Raw genomic sequence first — 20,147 nt, forward strand, 5'->3', positions numbered from 1 at the left:
CTTGGAGCCGTAGTTCCATTATTTCACAATTTAAAGTTAACTTTAGTCGATATATATATACGTTTTGTTAACTGGATAACCAAAACAACCAACAAAAATCAAAGTTAACAATGCATAAATCCGAATTGACAAATAACGCAATGTCGCCCTCTACTGGTTGGCAGAGGCAGCATCACCCGGGTTCACGCGTAGAGAAAGCAGCTCTCTGATTGGTTGATTCAGTTCTTCCTCTTAGATCCGGTGCCTTCAATTGATCTGGAAAATATAGGAATTTAAAATCTTCACATTTTCGCCACTCACAATATCAACCATAAAAGAGCGAAAAAAAATAATAATAACATTTTAAGCTCATATATTACTTTAAAGGTTTATTTATATTTGGAGGTAAATTTTGAAGCTTAAAGCTCGGAACGGTTGTTTAAACAAAAAATATAACATTTTCAACCATTATCGGCAATTAATCAAGACTGTGCGTTTGAAGCCCTTTGTTTTTTCGTACTCGTATACAATTTATACCTTTAAATTATTTATAACGTGAACGTTCAACATGAAAAATAAAAAATGCAACAATGCGTTTTAAAAAGTCCCACCGTCCTAACAAGAGCTTTGGTAGGACATTTGAACGCAGCATTACCATCGATTGTATCGATTCCCCTCAAGCATCCTCACACGACACAGAGCTCACAGGCGACAGCAGCGTTGTTTGTGTTTGTGTGTGTGTGTGTGTGAGTGCAGCAACATCATCAACATGACTATTAGAAATGCTCTCCGGGACCATGGACAGAGGTACCGACCGCGGATGGCTTGTCTCAAACAGGTAAGCTGTAAATCTCTGCCCACAGGCTTTCACCTGCAGACCCTCCAACACATGCAAAATGAACAACATTGTACTACTCTCCTGTAACATCACAAATTATAGGTTTATAAACTACGTCAGGCTATGAAAATCATCGTATTCTTTGAGTTCTTGGAGAACTGTTGATTAGTTTCTGCTTTTAGGCTGGTGAAGATTCAGTAATTTTCTCAATGAGGCGTTTTGAAAATCCCACAGGTCCTCTTCAGTTTAAGAAATCAGTGTAATTTTAAATTAATTGAGTGTACAGAAAAGCAGTCAGAACAATGCTAATCAAATGCCCCCTTAATTTCACAGTGCATTTTGTATCCAAGAATGTTAAACTGTTCTTTTGCTTCAGTCTTTTTTCCCCCACTGATAAGGTCATTTGGTTTAATAAGCATAAGTATGGATCAGTACAAGTGCTCCCACCTGTACCTGAGCTGCTGTTGGAAAGAAGTTAATCCAGGCTAGTGAGAACAACCGCCTGGCTCTCAGATGCGAGTGTGTCTTGATGCATCAAAATCATTCAGCACAACTGGCATCAGACAAAAGATGGTGAGGAAAAAGTATTAACTAAAAACCTGATTTCATTAGTCTGTCGCAGAGTGAGCACCCTTAGGGGAACGTGAAGGAAAATCATCCCCCTTTGAGCCATAAAAGCACATTCGTCCGGCTCAGTTACAGGCTTAGACTCTCTCCTGGATGACTTCAAAGCATAAAGCCACTTCAAAACAGACCTGAGAGTCACACACACACACACACACACACACACACACACACACACACACACACACACACACACACACACACACACATGCTGCAATCAAGGCACTCGTTGCAAACGATGAAATCAGACAACAAAAGGTCATTCTAATCTATATTAGAGGGTGCAGTTTAAATTGACTGAATATTCCAGGTACATTCCAGAAATGTGGGCATGCACTGAATGTAAACAAAGCCTTTTTATCTGCTACTTTTCTCAACAAATCATAAAATACACCAAAGTTAAATCCTAAATTGCTCTTTCATGGACCGGACGTCAATGTTGTTGACCTGTTTTTAGCCACTTCAGCTGTTTTCATAGATAGCAGGCAGTTGTTCACAAATTTAGTCTGTACATTTTCTTAAGGGGACGAAAGATTAACCATTGAAATGAGAAAGCAAATGTGCTGATTTAGTTTCTTAATTTATGACTTTAATTCATCGGTCTTCATCACGTTGCAACCTTTAATTTACTGTGAGGTTTCTTGTTTTCACCTGAGCTGTGAAATCTGCGGGAGCTGTGGGATCAGTTACAAAAACGGAAACGGTGTTGAGAAGGACGGTGACTCACTGCAAATCACCCACATGAGCCGAAGAATGAGATCACGGCGTGTTGTCTCACCTCTCGGCACTTTCTAACGAAGTGTCGCAGCTTTTGCACCAAACGCTGAACTGTTGTTTTGGAAGAGTTCATTAATCACAAAGACCGAATCGTTGCAGCACTCATTTGATTTTTGAAGTACTTCTACAAGCTTGAATATGTGTAGCTTAAAAATATATTTAAATATAAGTTCTAGCATCTCTTAAATGAATGCATGCAACTTATGTTGAAAACTGATGGAGTTAAAGTCATTTTGGTCAAAGTTTGAAACTAAACATGCACAATTCCGTACTAAGATCTTGTTGGATCTGTTAGTCCTCAGACCATGCGTTGTGAAGGACTCTCAGCTACAACCACACCAAACTTTAGCTTAAGGTCTGTATAAATGACATAGTTTTTATGCCAGCTGAAGATTATTACCTGTGGTGGCCATTTTGAATTGCATTGCCATTAAAAGTTAACATGTTATAAACATGTACAATCAGTGATTATTCTCTGAGAGTCTCATTCAACTCCGTCCAGTTGTTCACAAGCCATTTTGCTAACAGACAAACTGGATTGACTCCAACAGTTAATACCAAAGTTTTAAGCAATCGTTTGGTGTTATCATACAGTGCTCAGAGCCACCACAGCAAATTTTATCTCAAAATATGAGCTATAACCATTTTTGTGTGCACTAAAGCTGGCTAGTTGTGGTAGCCATCTTGAAATGGGTTGACTCCAAAAGTTTTTCAACTACATGTGCATCAAATCATTACTTCTTATAGGTTTTTATTTTATTTTATTTTAGCTCGAACCTGTGGTTTATCAGGTGTTTTGTTAAGAAACACACACAGAGGTAAACACATTTTTGCTTGTCTTATGTTGCAGGTGATAGCTAGATAAATTGCATTTCCTGTGAAAATACAGTGTGAATGCTTATTGTGAAAAACAGCTTAAATTAGCTAAAAACATACTGAATTGTAGCTGAAATGGAAGAACAAGCCTAAATTAGCATAAAAAAGCAGAAAGAACACTTTGCTGAATGAGGTTAAATTAGCAGATATGAGCACAAAAATTAGAAATTAGCTTAAAAAAGCTAAAAATAGGGGGAAATGCCTGAACAGTAGCTGAAAAGGCAGAAGCTTAAACAACCAGAAGGAAGCAGAAAGAGCTGAAATGAGCTAAAAACAAAAAAGTGGAATTAGCTTCAAAAGCTAAAATTAGCATAGAAACAGCTTATGAAATAGCAGAAAAAGCTGAAATTATCAGAAAAAGCTGAAAGGAGCATAACGAGCTGAAATTATCATAAAGAAGTAAATTAAGCTGAAAGTAGCAGAAATTACCATGAAAAACTTGAATTTATCTGAAAACAAATTAAAGTAGCTAAAGAATGCTAAAAAGCTAGCTGAAAAGGTAGAACAAGTTTGAATTGGCAGAACGAAGCAGAAATAACACGTTTGCCCAATTAAGCTGAAAGAAGCAGACATTAGCACAAAAACTGGAAATTATCTGAAAAAATATGAAATTTGAAAAAAAAAACTGCTGAAAGTAGCTAAAAAAGCAGAAAGAAGCTTAAATTGCCTGAAGGAAATGGAGAGAGCACATTTTTACTGAATTACGCTGAAAAAAGTTGAAATGAGTGCAAAGAATGTGGAATTAGCTGAAAAAGCTAAAATTAGCATAAAAACAGCTAAATATTTGCTGAATTAGCAGAAAAAGCTGAAACATGCAGGAAAAAGCTTAAAGGAGCATAACAATCTGAAATTAGCAGACATAAGTTAAAAGTACCAAAAGGCTGTAATTAGCAGAAAGAATCTGAAAGGAGCACAAAATAGCTGAAAGTAGCTGAAAAAAATGTTAAAATTTATACAAGGAAGCTGAAAGAAGCTGAAGCAGAACAAAACGTGAAAGGAGCAGTACAAGGTTGTAAACAGATCTAAAGATGTGAAGGATGTAAAATGAGCTCATTTCATTTTCTATGAGGCAAAAAATGGCAGAAAAGGCTAAATATCTAAAGTTGCACCAATACCAAAAGTCATAGCAGGATTGTCCTGAAAGAGCTGAACGTTTTGATTTATGATTTGTTGAAACAGCTGAAAACTGCAGGACGAGAATCGTGTCGAAGAAAAATGGATCACAGTAGAGTAAATGCTTCCTAAACATTCACACAATAACTGAGGTTGGCAGTGAGCCTATGGGATGCTTGAAACCAGGACAACAATCGTAACCAACATCACATCCTAGAAACTCATTGAATACATTACTTTTGCAAACACAGAAGATTTCTTATCAACTATAGATTTTTCCCACCATGCACGCTGCCCCACGACCCGTTGTCACAGCAACTTGTTGGCATGGTGACCTCTACCTTCACCCACCTTTTTTCTTACACGTATTTTTCCCTTTTTACAGGCAGAGAAGGTGCTGCTGGAGATGCAGGACCCCAACACGGGAGTCAAGTCACAGCCTCAGAGACTTGTTATCACAACTATACCACACGCTATGACCGGTAAGAAAACGCAGCCCACACATGCACAGGAATAGTTGATTGCATGTGTCCAGCAGTGCGCGCTCATTCAGCCGCTGATTCTGTGATCATGCTCTCACTGAAAAATACCACAGCTATATGGGGCTCAAACTCAAGAGCTACAGATTGCATCTCCATGACAACCCCCACGGTCTCAGACTCAGGCCGAGGGAGGAAGTAGGAAGCGAAGAGGAGGAGGAAGATGATTGAACAGACAAGAGGGAATGAGAAGAGAGACAAAAACAGGAGGGAGGAAGAAGAGCAGAGAGGGAACCTGGACTCTTACGTCATTTGTGATCTTTGCATTCCAGCAAACTAAACGGACTCCTTTACACCGTTTCTTGTCTTTCTTTATGCTTCTATTATGACACCTTTTCCTTTTCCCTCTAGAATTTACAGTCACACACAAACAGCCTTCGTGCATGTAAATATAAACATAGCACAAAAAGTAAGGGCATTTCTGTTTAGTTTTTTATTTGTTGTAACTGTGCTTCTTGGCAACAAATGTCAGCAGAGTTGAGTATGTGGGTTGCACACATAAAAAACTTCTCTGCCAGTTCCAGACAATTTATTCTACTATTGACTTTTGCTGGTACTCCAGTTGTCAATCAATCAAGGGCCTGATTGGCACCTGTTTGTCAGTACATGGAAGCAACTAGAGGTAATCCTATAGTTCCTCAATCTAGGGCCAAACTCTATCCTCCAAGATGAGAATGCTCACCCTCACAGGCCAAGGTTTTATCACAGACTACCTTTAGAATTTGGGATTGAGAGGAGAAAATAGCCTTCCTGCAGTGACCTCAACCCCACGGAACACCAGTGGGATGAGCTTGGGCTGTTTCTTCCAGAGGGACCAACACAACCACATTCGCTGACTTGTTACAAATGCTCGTTGAAGAATAGGACGCCATCTCGCCAAGCTGCTAAGCAGCACGAGGAGTTACCAGGTTGTTGTGGCTGTGTATGGTTCTTCCGCATGCTCCAGAGGCCCCTTTTTGTTAAACAAATAAATTGTTAAATTACTGATTAGCCTTGTTTCTTCAGACTTAAATCATTTAAGCCAATAAACCACACAAAACAAGAGTCAATAGCAGATTAAGAGATTTTATAAGATTTTTAAGGACGTAGCCCATATTCTGTCTTTGCTGCTCAACTCTGCTGCTCAGTCCACAAATGCATTTTCTAACAAATGTGGCACCATTTAAAAGAAAATTGAAATAAGGATTGCAACCCCAGTTTAATCAAACCAATAATAATTTAAAAAAGCATAAAAAAACAAACATTCAGAACCATTTAAGCTGTACTCCAAGATCAAGGTATGTCCCATTCTGAGCACATCTGTTTAATTTTGAATCATTTCCATGGAAGAAGGCCCAGGAGGGCTTAACTATTAACACAAAAAACATACACAGATGCATAAAACGCACTCAAATTCACTTAAACATCACTTTGGTTGGCCTTGTTACTTTTTTAAGTGCTTTATAAATAAATTGGTATGGTATGGTATGGTAAAGTGCATGTGGACAAGCCTCAGTTTCTGGATTTGGACTCAAGTAACATCATTTTTATTACTGTAGAATGGTACCAACAGACGTATTTGCATTTGAAAATAATTGTCCGCCTGGCATTTGTCTTTTCCCAGGTGAAGACATAGTTGCATGGTTGGCAGACAGATTTCAAATAGATGCACAAGGTAAGAGATGAGCCATCTGATGCAATGCAAATTCATATGATGGATCTTTTTTAAATTAAGTTAACATTTTAGGTATGCTTTTTTATTTATTTTTTTTTTACGATTGTTTTCTTCCTAATTTCTCGAGTGTCTAATATCTTGTTAATACCTCTGTTTATTGTCAGCAGAAGCCAGAAACGTTGGCTCTATGCTGGTGGCGTTAGGATACATCTACCCTTTACAAGACCACAAACGTTTAGTGATCAAACCAGATGCGTCCCTGTATCGCTTCCAGGTAAACACGCTGCACCTGGAACCCATGTCAAGCCCTCAAACTGGTATAATATGACAAAGAAAAGCCAAGATGGGGAACAAAAAATGTAGGAGTCCAACACTTTTTACCTCTTTGGAGTCCAAACAATGAGAATAAAGACATTTATTTGTTTTTTCTGGGTTTCACATGATCTGAAAAACCGCTATTCAACTGACTGAGCTCAGTTTGGCCCACCAGTGGGCTCATTTTTAAATCTAATTAGATTTTAAACCCTAAAACTAACTTAATGACATTAACGGCTGGATGTCCGACCCCTGAGCTCTTGGTTTTCAGTAACTGTGACCCCAAGAGCAATTTAGTTGAATAGCACTGACCAACTCTGACTGTACTGTAGGGTGAAGTTTGGTGGTGCCTCATCAGGCTCCTGGAGCTGACCAATCAGAGCAAAGCGAGCTTTTCCAAGAGCATCCATGATGTTTGTATTTAAATACACAGAAGTAAATAGAAAAGCTGTTTTTTTGGGAATTGAAACAATTATTTGGCAAAAAAAAGTTGATTTTTGTTTTTGTTTTCTACTAACAAACAACTGATAAGTATAGAAAGCTTTTGTTAGACTGACCATATTACAAAATATTTATACTGTATTTTTCAGACTATAAGGTGCACTTAAAATTCTTTAATTTTCTCAAAAATCGACAGCGAGCCTTATAATCCAGTGCTCCTTATTTGTTCATTCTGACTGTGCTTACTGACCTGGAACTGATTTTATGTGGTACAACTGAACAATGTTGAACTAAAGTTAAAGTTTGACTTATGTAAATGTTTTGTTTCGCTTAATGATTCTTATAATCACCTTATGTATGAAAACAGACCCGTTCATTGATATTGCGCCGTATAATCTGGTGCGCCTTATAGTACGAAAAATACGGTAATTTCTTCAGACAAAAAGGTTTAATCCGATTTTTTGTCTCGTTTCATTCAGACACCCTATTTCTGGCCCACACAGCAGTGGCCTGTTGAAGACACAGATTATGGTGAGTACAACAAACAGTTGGTGCGTACATTTTATCTAATTTTATCAACAATTCATTAACTAATCTGTCGGTTTAATCACTAAAGCAATCTATCTTGCGAAAAGAAACATACGTAAGAAAGGAATCTTAGAGCTCCACGAGCAGGTGAGGACCCAGCTGAGAGAGTCAAGAAATAAAAACTTTAGATGTGTGTATTTTTTCTTCTTCTGAGGCATTTCATGTTCTCAGGAGCAGTACAACCATCTTCACAAGTGGATGAATCATAAATGGGACTTCATCGTGATGCAAGCTAAAGAACAGTACAGGTGGGCGACGTGCAGACAACTCAGCCACGTCTTTCTAATTTATAGTGAGGACGCTGTCACACAATTGTTTTGCCTGTTTGTGATTTTTAGAGCTGCGAAAGAGAGGAAGAAACCAGACCGTGTGGTGTTTGAGTGTCAGGAGAGAGCCTACTGGGTGGTTCACAGGCCTCCGGTTCGAAAACACACACTTGATTTGCACTTATTCAGTTTTAAACCATATAAATTAAATGCCTAGCATTTATTGAACGCATATTGCCTGCCACCTTCCATGTCAGAAGTTTAAACAACGTTAATACGAGGAAAAGGGACAGAGTTACAGTAGTCCCTCGTTTGTCACGGGGTATTATACCCTGAAGCCCCGCAATAAGTGTAAAACCGCGAAGTAGGAATAGTAGTACAAGTAGTAAGTAGTAGTTTGTTTTAGTATTTTTGTATATATATATAAAGGTGTTTTAAACTCTTCCCACACTCTTGCAATATTCTAAAACAATGCTTCTAAACTCTAAACGCTCTAAAAGAGCACAGAATGTCATGATTTCAGCTCCCTGCCTCCTCTGCCTTTTGCCACCTGCAAGCGCTCTTGGCCACGCCCACTTCTCCATTCTGCACGGTGAACAGCTGATCAGCTGCAGCAGGAAGTTTATCCTGCAGTAAGGGCTGCACAAAAGGTGCAGGAGGTGCTAGATAAAATAATTTTAAATAAAAAATTCCATGCCGATCGTGCGGCTCATCCATCAGTCAGCCAATTGTGTGTCATGTTCACTCTTGTTTTGAAAAACCGTGATAGAGCGAGTCCACGATAAATGAACCACGAAGTAGTGAGGGACTACTGTATATCCGTTTTTGTCAAAGGGTGTATATTATGTTATGTGTAATCTTGTGGAAAATTTTAGTATTAGGTATGACTCAGCTACTACCACTTTAGCTTAATGTCTGTAAAAATACCCATTGTTATGTTGACTAATGTCAATTAGCTGTGATAGCCATCTTAGATTGGCCAAAAGGAGCCTAATGATTACTTTTTAAGAATTTTAGTAAAATCCATTCAGGTATTCATTAGATATTTTGCTAACAGACAGGGTTGGTGCCAACGATTAGATTCCATGTACAAAGAAAAAAATATTGTGCAATGTGTGGCGCTTGGAGTGGGTATTGGGGATGATGATCAGCTACTACCACAGCAAATCTTAGCGCAGTATCTGAAAACTGTCCGAGTTGTAGCCATTTTTGTGTTTTCTCTAGTTCCTTAGCTGAGAGAGACATTTTAAATTTGGTTGACTCCAAAAGGTAATCGGTGACACTTGTACATCCAAGGAATGCTTTCAGGGAGTTTCATGAAAATTCGTCCAATGCAGGGGTCTGCAACCTGTGGTTCAGGGGCCACATGGCTCTTTGGGCCTTTTGCAGCGGCTCTTTGAAGCTTAAACCAAAAATCCATCAGAATTATTTTGGGACACCTTTTAGATAAATTGCCGAGAAGAAAAATGGCAAGTCAATTGCATACAGTATACTGTACATTCAAAGTAAATGAAAGTATTTGTTTTTATTTATAAATTTAATGTCACAAATACATATACTAATATAAATAAATGTTATGTTAGATTTATATTGTACCTAGGCCTTTCACAATAAACAATAAATCAATTAATCGCACGATAAATTAAAATTATCAACCTCATTTTCATTTATCGGCTTTATCGTTTCTTCGTGTCTCTCTTTCTACTGAAGACACTGGATGACAAAAGGCTCAACTCCGGTGCTCTACACTGACCTTTCTCTTTAAAATCCATTTTAACTGTTCAAAATCATGTTTTTGGATCATTAAAAGCAGCTAAGCTGATAAGCTAAGCTACAAGTTAAGCTAAGCCTCCCTCTCATTTTTCTTAGAGACATGCTGCTCGTTCCCTCACTATCCATCCTTCAGTTCAGTCTTATATTGCCATCCGGTGGTTGAAAAAAGGTACTACTGTACATGCAAAACACATTAACAAACGTTTCTCCTTAAAAATGACAATAATTACTAATTATTGTCAAATTCCAAACAATATTATCGTTCATCGCAATAATTTCTGAGACGATTAATCGCCCAGCAAAATTTGTTATCGTGAAATGTTAGTTTTATATTGTAACCCCTACTGGCTGGAACCCCCCCTTCTAGCTAACTTAAAGTGGCCCATGGGCCACCAGTTGATAATTACAGTTGTAGCCTGTTTTCTGGACACGTTTTGTTATTAATGAGCAAAGGTGCACAAATACCTCGATTGTAAAGGTTGCAGACCCCTGGTCCTTTTTTTATGAGACATGTTGCTAATGATACAGACAAATTAACTCAGACAAGGGCTAAAATATAATTGCCCTTTTGCCTTTGACAGCGGGTGATAATTACATTAAGAGGAGCTCTTTTTGTCACTAGAAGAGACAAGTGTTCTCATCATTAGATTTAAGTCTCCACATTGATAATACAAGCACACACACAGATATCTATCAGACTTATGGTGTGAAAACAGGATGCAGCTTCGTGTAGATTTGCTGCGTAACACCGGCAGACACAGAAACCTGAAAATAAATCGCATGTCACCTCTACACTTCCCAGGGTATCTCATTATCTCAGCCCATGATGCCTCATTACCATTACATGTCCAGGCAGCAGAAAGGGCACCACTGATTAATATTTCACACTGCGCGAGAGAATGTGGTGCAGCGGTTTGCGCCTCGTGCACACGGAGAGCCTTGAGTTGTCCATCCATCCATCCATTATCTTTACCCGTTTATTCCATTTTGGGTCACGGGGGTCGCTGGTGCCCATGTCCAGCAATCACTGTGCGAGGGGCGGGGTACACCCTGGACGGGTCGCAAATCCATCACAGGGCCACATAGAGACAAACGAGACAAACAACCATTCACTCTCTCACTCACACCTAGGGACAATTTAGAGTTACCAATCAGCCTAACATGCATGTTTTTGGACTGTGGGAGGAAACCGGAGTACCCGGAGAAAACCCACGCATGCACGGAGAGAACATGCAAACTCCACCCAGAAAGGCCCCTGGACCGGGGTTTGAACCAGGGACCTGCTCGCTGAGAGGCAGCAGCTCTACCAGTTGCGCCACCGTGCTGCCCGCCTTGAGTTGTGACGCTGACTAAAGTGGCGGACTGTGTCAAGTTATCCGATAAAAAACAATTAGAGTTTGAAATTGTTTTTGTTTTTAATTCTGTTTATCAGGGTTATCAACCCATCTGACGCTACACATTTTATTCTCCATGTTTTGTGCAGCTGCAGGCGGTAGTACGACGCTGCCACAGTATCGGTTTGTGTTAAAGTGAGCCTACGCTGTGAAAAGCTCAACAACGTGGGCAACAATCGCAGCCCGGTGCACCAAACGTGTCGGAGCAGTTGCACCTAAGTTGCAACAGCTAGCTTGGATTTGCCACGGGAGGTTAAATTTCACAACAGATGAGCCGAGGCTGGAGCAGAAACACAGCTGAGAGCATTTAATTAAACACGGATGCTTCGGCTCAGAACAAGAAGCAGTGAGTGTTTCCACTTACTGATGTGAGTCACTGCTCAGAGAGTCGGGGGCCAACGGTTATGACATCACATGTTTGTCGAAGAAGCAAACAGTGCATCGCTTGTTTTGTCCTCTTGTGGATGTCTCCAAAAAATTTTTTAAAGAGTTTCTCCAGCAGGACAATAATATGTAATTTAATTGGATTTTATTGTGTCATGTCATAACCACACACAGTATTTCATATATTTGTGTGAACGTTTATGAAGCATTCACACTATTGTGATCCATTTTTCTTCCGTACGTTTTTCAGCATCTTTCTCTTTCCAGAATTGTTGTGCTCTTTCAACAAATCATAAAAACGTTCAGCTGTTTCAGGAGAAGGGTGCTATGACTTTGGTATTGGTGCAACTTTAGCTTTGTGAAATATTTAGCCTTTTCTGTTAATTTTTGTCCTCATAGAAAATGAATTGAGCTCATTTTCATTTTTTTTTAGATCTGTTTACAACCTTTTACTGCTCCTTTTGATCTGGTTCAGCTTCCTTGTGAAAAAAAATCAGCTACTTTCGGCTAATTTCAGCTGGGGTTTTTTCAGCTGTTTTGTGCTCCTTTCAGCTTATTTCTGCTAACTACAACATTGTTGTGCTTCTTCCAACCTCTTTCTGCCAATTTCAGCTTGTTATGCTCCGTTCAGCTTATTTATGCAAGTTTCAGCCTTTTCTGCTATTTCAGCTTCTATTTAGCTGTTTTTATGCTAATTTTATTTTTTTCAGCTAATTCCATATTTTCCACTCATTTCAACTTTTTTCAACCTAATTCACCATTTTTCTGTGAGAATAAAGAGAAGGGCAGTTCATCAGGGAGTACAGATTGTAGTGATGTGTTTTTAAAGAAGCTCCAGTTACAAACCAGAAAGCAGCATGATAGATAACATCCAGTTTGTGTAGGGGAGTTTTTGAGGCACACTTGTAAACCATATCACCATAATCCTGGATTGGAAGCAAACTGTCATTTTACCCAGTAGCTGTGTGGCTGAGCGTGTAAAGGAAGATTTATTACAGTAACGAATGCCGGTGCAGGATTTAACCTTTGAAAGCAGGACGTTTATGTATCATGTGAATTTGTTGTGAAGCCAGATATCAATATACTTATACCTTTCTACAAAGTAAATCTCAGTACTGGGCGATGAAGAAATTTAAAGGCGGCACTCAACTTGTGCTAGGTTTCGATTGAAAATCATATATTTAGTTTTGTCTGTGTTTAAAACCAGATTTAGATCAGTGAAAACCTGTTGAATCAAAGTGAAGCTAGCCAATGAAGACAGAGCAGTAGTCAAAGAGGGACTGGATGTATAGATGATGGTATCGTCAGCATATACCTGTATATGCTGACGATACCATCATCTATACATCCAGTCCCTCTTTGACTACTGCTACATACAGAACCACCTACTGCCAGGGGTATGTTACTGATATAAATATTGAAAAGAGTAGGCCCCAGAAATCTTCTTTGTGGGACACCATTAGATAAGGGCAAGGGATCAAACAAGACCCTCCACCTTCACTGACTATATGCGATCAGAAAACTAGCTATTAAAACACTGGCAGGATTTGAATCCACAAAGTCCCGTTTGCTGCTCATAACTAGCTGCTTGGAGTCTCAGATGGCCAGAAAAATCACTGTACATATTCAGCTGGTGATTAGCATTAGAAAACAGCCATCTGCTGTGATTAATTAGTCATTTGGTAAACACACAATGCCTAATTGGCGTTTTTACTGTGTCTGCAGCCAGGGACAGTGAGTGCCATGGACTACGGACTGGATCGAAGAACAGATCCTAATGCAGACGAGGTAACAGGTCAGTCTCGGCATGACCTGAATGAACATAAATCTTTCCAATCAGCTTATATTCAATAAGAAGCTTTAATGCATGAATGCAGCTGCGGTAAACAATACTTGCTTTCTTTTTTAGGTTTACAGCACTCTGTTACTAATATTGATCTTTTCTTCTCTTCTGCAGAAACTTTCCTTGGCTCTATTTTTCAATCTACACCTTTAAACTAGTTACAAATAACCTTTTTGGATCATCACCACCACCCATGTCTGCACCATATAATCAATTCTGAGACTGTAATTTAAAGGGAAACAAATGCCTTTCCTAACAACTTCCACTCTCAAGGTCTACAACTCACAGTGGTTGTACAAATCAAAGAAGCTCGGCTGGCAGAGAACCGTTTCTCGCAGCTTCACTATGAATTGATTTGAATAATTTCACGACGAGATCCGTGAGAATGTTGAGTCAGCACGCTTCCTACATTTTCACATTCAAACTACTTCTTCGTACTGTGTGACATTTTAACCATTCATATATATCAAAACATTCAGCTCATTCAGAAATAGTATGCCATTTTTTTTAACTTTTATAGTTTTTTTTAATTACTTAACTTTATTTAAAATAAAGTCCCTCATTGAAATTCTTTAGTTCCTTTAAAACATTGCTCTTTAAAATCTGTGTTAGCGTACTTGCCCCTTTTAGCATATAGCTACCATTTAGCCACTTTTAGCTACTGCTTAGGTCTTATTAGCATTTATCTATTCTACCTTTTTAAGTTTTCAGCTACAGTCCTGCTTTTTTAAAACTTTTAACTACAGTTTTTGTAATTGCAGCTATTTTTTTTCCTGCTGTTTTGCCTTAGCATATGTTTTGCTAGTTTTAGCTGCAGTTTTGCCATCTTTAGCATTTGTTCTGCTTTTATTCGACCGTTTTTTATTTTATTTTAGCTTTAGCATCTGGTTTATTTATTTTAGCTACAGCTTAGCTAAATGTAACTATTTAAAAAAATATTTTTTATTACAATTTTGACCATGTTAGCATACATTTTGCATTAAGCTTCTACTGTTTTGTTAGTTTTAGTTTAGTTTAGTGTTTTTATTTTCTGCTGGTTTTTGCTAGTGTAGCTTTTCTGCTTGCATTTAGCTAATTTTAGCCTGTTTTGCTAATGTAACTTTTTATGTTCATTTTAGCTACTGCTCTGCTTGTTTTAGCTTTAAACGACTCAGTTTAGGCTTTTTCAGCAAACTTCATAGTCATTTAGCTCTCAGATTTCACACTGTATTTTGTGCATGGAATAGAAATTTCGTTTGATTAATGTTTTTTTTTCCCCCCTCAGGCTCAAACTCCTGATTACTACGAGAGAATTGTAAGTGAGGTTTTTACTTCTGCCTCATTCTGTGTTGTACAGCTAACAGTTGCACGTTGTTCAGTGTGTCTTCTCTGAACTTCTGTAGATGATCTTCACGCAGCAGGCCATCATGAGGCCCAGAGTGAAGTCGTCTGTGTCCATTGGCGCGTAAGAAACTCTTTATTTCTACAATGTCTGCAACAATAGACAGATGCCTTTTATTGGTTCTTTCATCATGAGAATACACTAATACTGAACCAAAATAAAAACGCAGCACTTCTTTTTTTTGCTCCCATGTTTCATGAGCTGAACTCAAAGGTCTAAGACTTTTTCCATGTACACAAAATTCCATTTTCTGTCAAACGTTGTTCACAACTGTGCGTAAATCTGTGTTAGTGAGCACTTCTCCTTTACTGAGATAATCCATCTACTTCACAGGTGTGGCACATCAAGAGGCTGGGTAGACAGCGTGATTATTGCACAGGTGTACCTTAAGCTGCCCACAATAACAGGCCTCTCTAAAATGTGCAGTTTTAATGCCACAGTTGAGGATGATGAGCTTCCCTGAGATGGTTTCTGACCGTTTGTGCAGAAATTCTTTGGTTTTGCAAACTGATTGTTTCAGCAGCTGTCCAGGTGGCTGGTCCCAGACGATCTTAGAGGGGAAGATGCTGGATGTGGAGCTCCTGGGCTGGTGTAGTTACACGTGATCTTTGGTTGTGAGGCCAGTTGGATGCACTGCCAAATTCTCTGAAATGCTTTTGGTGATGGCTTATGGCAGAGAAATGAACAGTTAATTCACAAGCAACAGCTCTGGAAATTTCTGTAGTCAGCATGCTAACTGCATGCCTCCTCAGAAATTACTTCTGTGGCATTGTGCTGTGATAAAACTGAGCGGCCTTTTATTGTGGGCAGCCTAAGGTACACCTAATCATGCTGGCTAATCAGCACCTTGATATGCCACACCTGAGAGGTGGATGGATTGTCTCTACAAAGGAGAAGTGCTCAGAAACACAGATTTACACACATTTGTGAACAATATTTAATAGAAAAAGGCCTTTTGTGTACATAAAATAAAGTTTTAGATCTTTGAGTTCAACATCAAAAATGGGAGCAAAATCAAAAAGTGTTGCGTTTATTTTTTTGAACACTGATAAAATACTTTCATGGGCAGCTTTTAATGGAATAAAGTTTCCATTAGTTACTATTCTTTATCCAATTTCATACAAAAGTACAAGTTAATCAAATCTCAGTAAAATCAGCCATTGTCCCTCTGCTAAGACTCAACTTCTGCCTCCTAATCACAACTGAGTCCATGTTTTTTTCTCATTTTTACTCCATTATCATCTCCATTTATTGTTGACAATCGTATCAATTCCACAATTATTTTTTTCCAGCTCCCTGGAAGCTCTTACCTTGTTAGTGTGTTATCCAAGAATTAGGGCCATAATTGGTTTCAGTCTAAAAAACCTTTAATGTTCCTGGGCAATTTATGGCCAACTTTCTGCAGTTACTGTAACTGGAAATGGCAGGATTTGTCTCAACAATTGCAGATTTTTCTTTTTCTCTACCAGTAAATAGCAAGTGTAGTTGCTTTGAAACACTTCAAATGTTGCTGATTTTGCAAGAAATGTAACAAACACAATTAAAATGTGTCTATCCCCGAGAGAAAGTCACCAAAATGTAAAGTAATTTTCAGCTCAAGAGTATTTATGGCTGATTGAGGTGGAAGAAAATATCAATTTTGTATACAGATGTATTTCAGACAGTGACTTATTTTGTTTTCTTAATTGCAGATTGGTGAAGTACTGCGCTACCTATTGTGGCCATGACCCTTTTCTGTCCAAGTGTCTTCCCAGTAACCCCTGGCTCACTGACGATACGACGTATTGGACCCTGAACATGCCAAAGTGAGTCATTATGAATATTTTTTTCATTCAACTTTTATTTAAAAAGATAAATCACATTGATCCTCAACGACTCATTCACAAGTGGGACCTCTTTGAACAAAAGTGGTGAAAGTGACAACATAGGTTTTGGAGGCAAAAACAATCCTAACATGCTCTTAATCTTTGGCTGAAGATTAAAAGCATGAAAATGGAAAAAAAAAAAAACTTGCACACAAGCACATAATGGCGTAGACATACTGCGGGGGGGGGGGGGGGGGGGGGGGCGGGGGGGGGGGTGCCAGGGTGGTGAGCATGTCCAGAGACAACACACAGAGGCACTGCAAGAGTTCAGATAAGAATGATAAATCGCTCAGTTCACAGTTCCCTCTGGAGAGATCTGTACACTCTCGGAGGGTGCCGAGAACGACCAAGGACAATGTCCGATAGAACCCAGAGTCCTGAAATGATGACAGAATATTTATTCAGCTGGGCCCCTCTGATTGGTCTGCAGGCTTCCTGGGAGGGGCAGAGCATCAAGGTTTACGGAGCTTCCAGGCGAATTAAGATCAAGGTGGCCTCTCAAGGCCAGTCAGGGAGCCGAATTTAGATAAACACGATTGTTTTGGGGACAGGCAGAACTTTACCGATTATATCTACCTTGAGTCCGTGTCGGTCCTCTTGGTTCCGATACGTCCAAATTAAATGGCCACACCACTGGACCGTACCTGGAAGTATTCCCCAAGATCTGAAGCATTTGAGTCTTGGTGCTCGAGGCCTGAACCAAGCCATCACATAAGGCAGGCAACCTGACCAGGACCAGATTAGCTGCCGACGACGTTCTTGTTTTTGGATAAATCAGGAACCACTTTCTCCACTTAAAGCTGGGTGGCAGTTTAAAACCTGTGTTGTTCAGTTGGCTGATTGTCTTCCTCTGTGGTTATCTGTGTGCGCGGCAGCGTGGAAACGCCATCAAAGATGCGCGTGGAGAGGTGGACGTTCAGCTTTAAAGAGCTGCTCTCAGACCCTCGAGGACGAGATGATTTTAGGCTCTTCTTGAAGAAAGAATTCAGCGGTAAGGTGGTGGAATTTAAATCAACGGTGAAAATGGCATCAGTTTAGCGGGTTTATTTTTATGTAAACCTTATAAGTACTTTTTTTAAATCTCTTTTGGACTTTATAGGTGAGAACTTGGCATTCTGGGAAGGTTGTGAGGATTTGAAGTGGGGCACTGCTGCGACAATGAAGGAGAAAGCAGAGCAGATCTACAAGTAATGCTTTTACGCAACAAGCTTGTTTTTCCTAACAAGTCTGGATATTTTGCTAATTCATTTTGAGTGCATGCTAGTTTTATCGCCTCTCTTCTTCACTTCTTCAATCATTCCCAGGGCATTCTTGGCTCGTGGCGCACCGCGATGGATCAATATTGATGGAAAGACGATGGAAATCACTGTGAAGGGCCTGAAACACCCACACAGATATGTTCTGGATGCAGCACAAACTCACATCTACATGCTAATGAAGAAGGTCAGTGAACGCATCATTAGTTGGAGCTCGGGGATGGTAGTGTGGCACGTTTATTTATGTATTTCCTTTAAACATCTACTGCACAGTGTGACCCTTTTTTGTTTTGCAGGACTCTTATGGTCGGTACCTGAAATCTCCAGTTTTTAAGGATACGATCAAGAAGGCCATCAATCCTGAGGAGCACAAATTCAAGTGAGAGGCAGCCTTTAAGTGTTTTTACCCCTAATAATGTACACTGTTTAAGGCTAGCATAAAGTTTTATTCACTACAACAAAAAGAAAAGATAAAAATAAAAAGTCCCATAATTAAACTCAGTTTGAATTCAATGTACCGTATTTTCCAGCGTATAAGTCTCTTTTTTTTTTTTACATAAATTTGTCAGTCAGTGCATGGATGGTGCAGCGCTGCCCAGCCAAAATGAAGCTGTTTTGACCATTAAATAAAAGCATAATAAATGCAACGGGTCAGCGATGACGCATAATAAATGCAACTTATATGCCAAAGCGACTTATATGTGTTTTTTTTCCTCTTCGTGATGTTTTTTTTGACTGATGCGACTTATACGCTGGAAAATACACTAGTCCTGCAGAAACAACCACATTCTTATCCTTTTCCTTCCATTGTTGTTTCTTTTTCTCTCTCTATGTCGCTGCAGTGATTCACAGCTGGAGCAGAACGCCAGGAACAGACGGCCCAGTCTCAGCCCCATCATCATCCGACAACAAGAGCAGGAGCAAAGGGCCAAGATGGCCGCCAATGCCCCCGTTGACATCACGCAGGTCATGAGCAAACTCAGCAAGCAGGGCAAGGAGGTTCCCCCTCGTCCTCCTAACAAATAAATGCAAACGCAAAATGTTCAGGGACGAACAGTCTTTTGTTTAATATTTGAAGTTATTTTTTTCCTAATTCTAAAGATAGGCTGTTTCAGTTTGAGAGCAATGCTGCTCTAATCATTACTTTTACCATAGCAGTTGCTTTTTATTTGTTTTGAAGTTATAAAATACAACAAAAACTTTCTTTTCTTAAGGAGAATGTGCAATAGTGAAGCAATAACTTGACCATGTGGTTTTAAACTTAAGGTAAATGTGCGTATTAAGGTAAAATAGCAATAAACATAACTTGATATGCATTAAAAATAAAAAATGTAAGTAGTCCAGTTCAATCTCTTTATGTGCACATGCAGTTAGTCAGAGTTTGAGAGCTTTTCCAGACAGATTAGTGTTGAAACATTAAATTATATAATTTTAGTACGACTGAATAAAAACATTTAGTCTGTTTTTGTTACATTTATGTTCATTATGTACAAACTCATTCTGATTGGGTTATTCTGTCTGTCCTTTCTCTGTTTATTCTGTTGCTTTCTGTTTTTCTTTGTCGTCAATCATAAGTTAATAAAGTCTCCACAAAAACTACCTCATGTTATTTGTTTGTGTTAAGTTGCTTCTTTTTCCATAAAACGTCACATAAACAGTTTGTTATGCTGCACATTGTTGTTTTTAGACATAACATTTCCATTCTTTCCTTCTAAAGTTACGGCTTTTAATGGTATAAAAAGTTACTCAGCCCAGTGTTGCAACAAAATATCAAATACAAATTTGTTTGGATCTGAATCTAACAACCCAATTTTTTTTTGTTATATATCTTTTTTAGTTAAAACATGTTGCATGAAAATCATCTGTTTTCCAAGCTCTAGATAAAAATCTGTGTTCACATAAAACCAAACTCCACTCAATTTAGGACAAACAGAAAAACAAACAATCTTTACAACGGACACACAAAAAAGTACATATTTTAGGATATAGGTTATACACTAAAATAATGTACAAACCAATAATATTTGTGGTTTTATTCTAAAAAAAATAAAAGACAACTAACAAAGATACACCATATCCTTACATTTGAAGTACATTAAAAACTGCAGTCCTCCTCTGGTTTTTCTATACCCTTTTTGAAATTCCTATAACAGAGATAAAATTATTCTAACCAATATTGTTATCGTGCTAATCGCAGGGGTTCCCAACCCTAGTCCTTGAGGAACACCATCCTGCATGTTT

The 20,147-nt window shown here is 38.8% G+C and overlaps 1 protein-coding gene across 1 annotated transcript; it reads left to right on the forward strand.

Annotated features, from left to right (window-relative positions):
* The first annotated feature begins 673 nt into the window (after positions 1-673).
* LOC119423762 (regulator of G-protein signaling 9) lies at positions 674-18,945 on the forward strand. The gene is made up of 17 exons (XM_037691176.1): positions 674-817; positions 4,593-4,689; positions 6,350-6,400; positions 6,568-6,674; positions 7,636-7,687; positions 7,773-7,831; positions 7,916-7,992; positions 8,083-8,164; positions 13,287-13,349; positions 14,669-14,698; positions 14,787-14,848; positions 16,477-16,590; positions 17,526-17,641; positions 17,750-17,837; positions 17,955-18,093; positions 18,203-18,285; positions 18,749-18,945. The coding sequence occupies exons 1-17, from the start codon at positions 749-751 to the stop codon at positions 18,930-18,932; spliced, it is 1,473 nt and encodes a 490-aa protein (XP_037547104.1). The 5' UTR covers positions 674-748; the 3' UTR covers positions 18,933-18,945.
* Positions 18,946-20,147: the final 1,202 nt, after the last annotated feature.

The sequence above is a fragment of the Nematolebias whitei genome, chromosome 17 (assembly GCF_014905685.2).
Source record: "Nematolebias whitei isolate Nwh7 chromosome 17, NemWhi1, whole genome shotgun sequence".
Taxonomy (NCBI): Eukaryota; Metazoa; Chordata; class Actinopteri; order Cyprinodontiformes; family Rivulidae; genus Nematolebias; species Nematolebias whitei.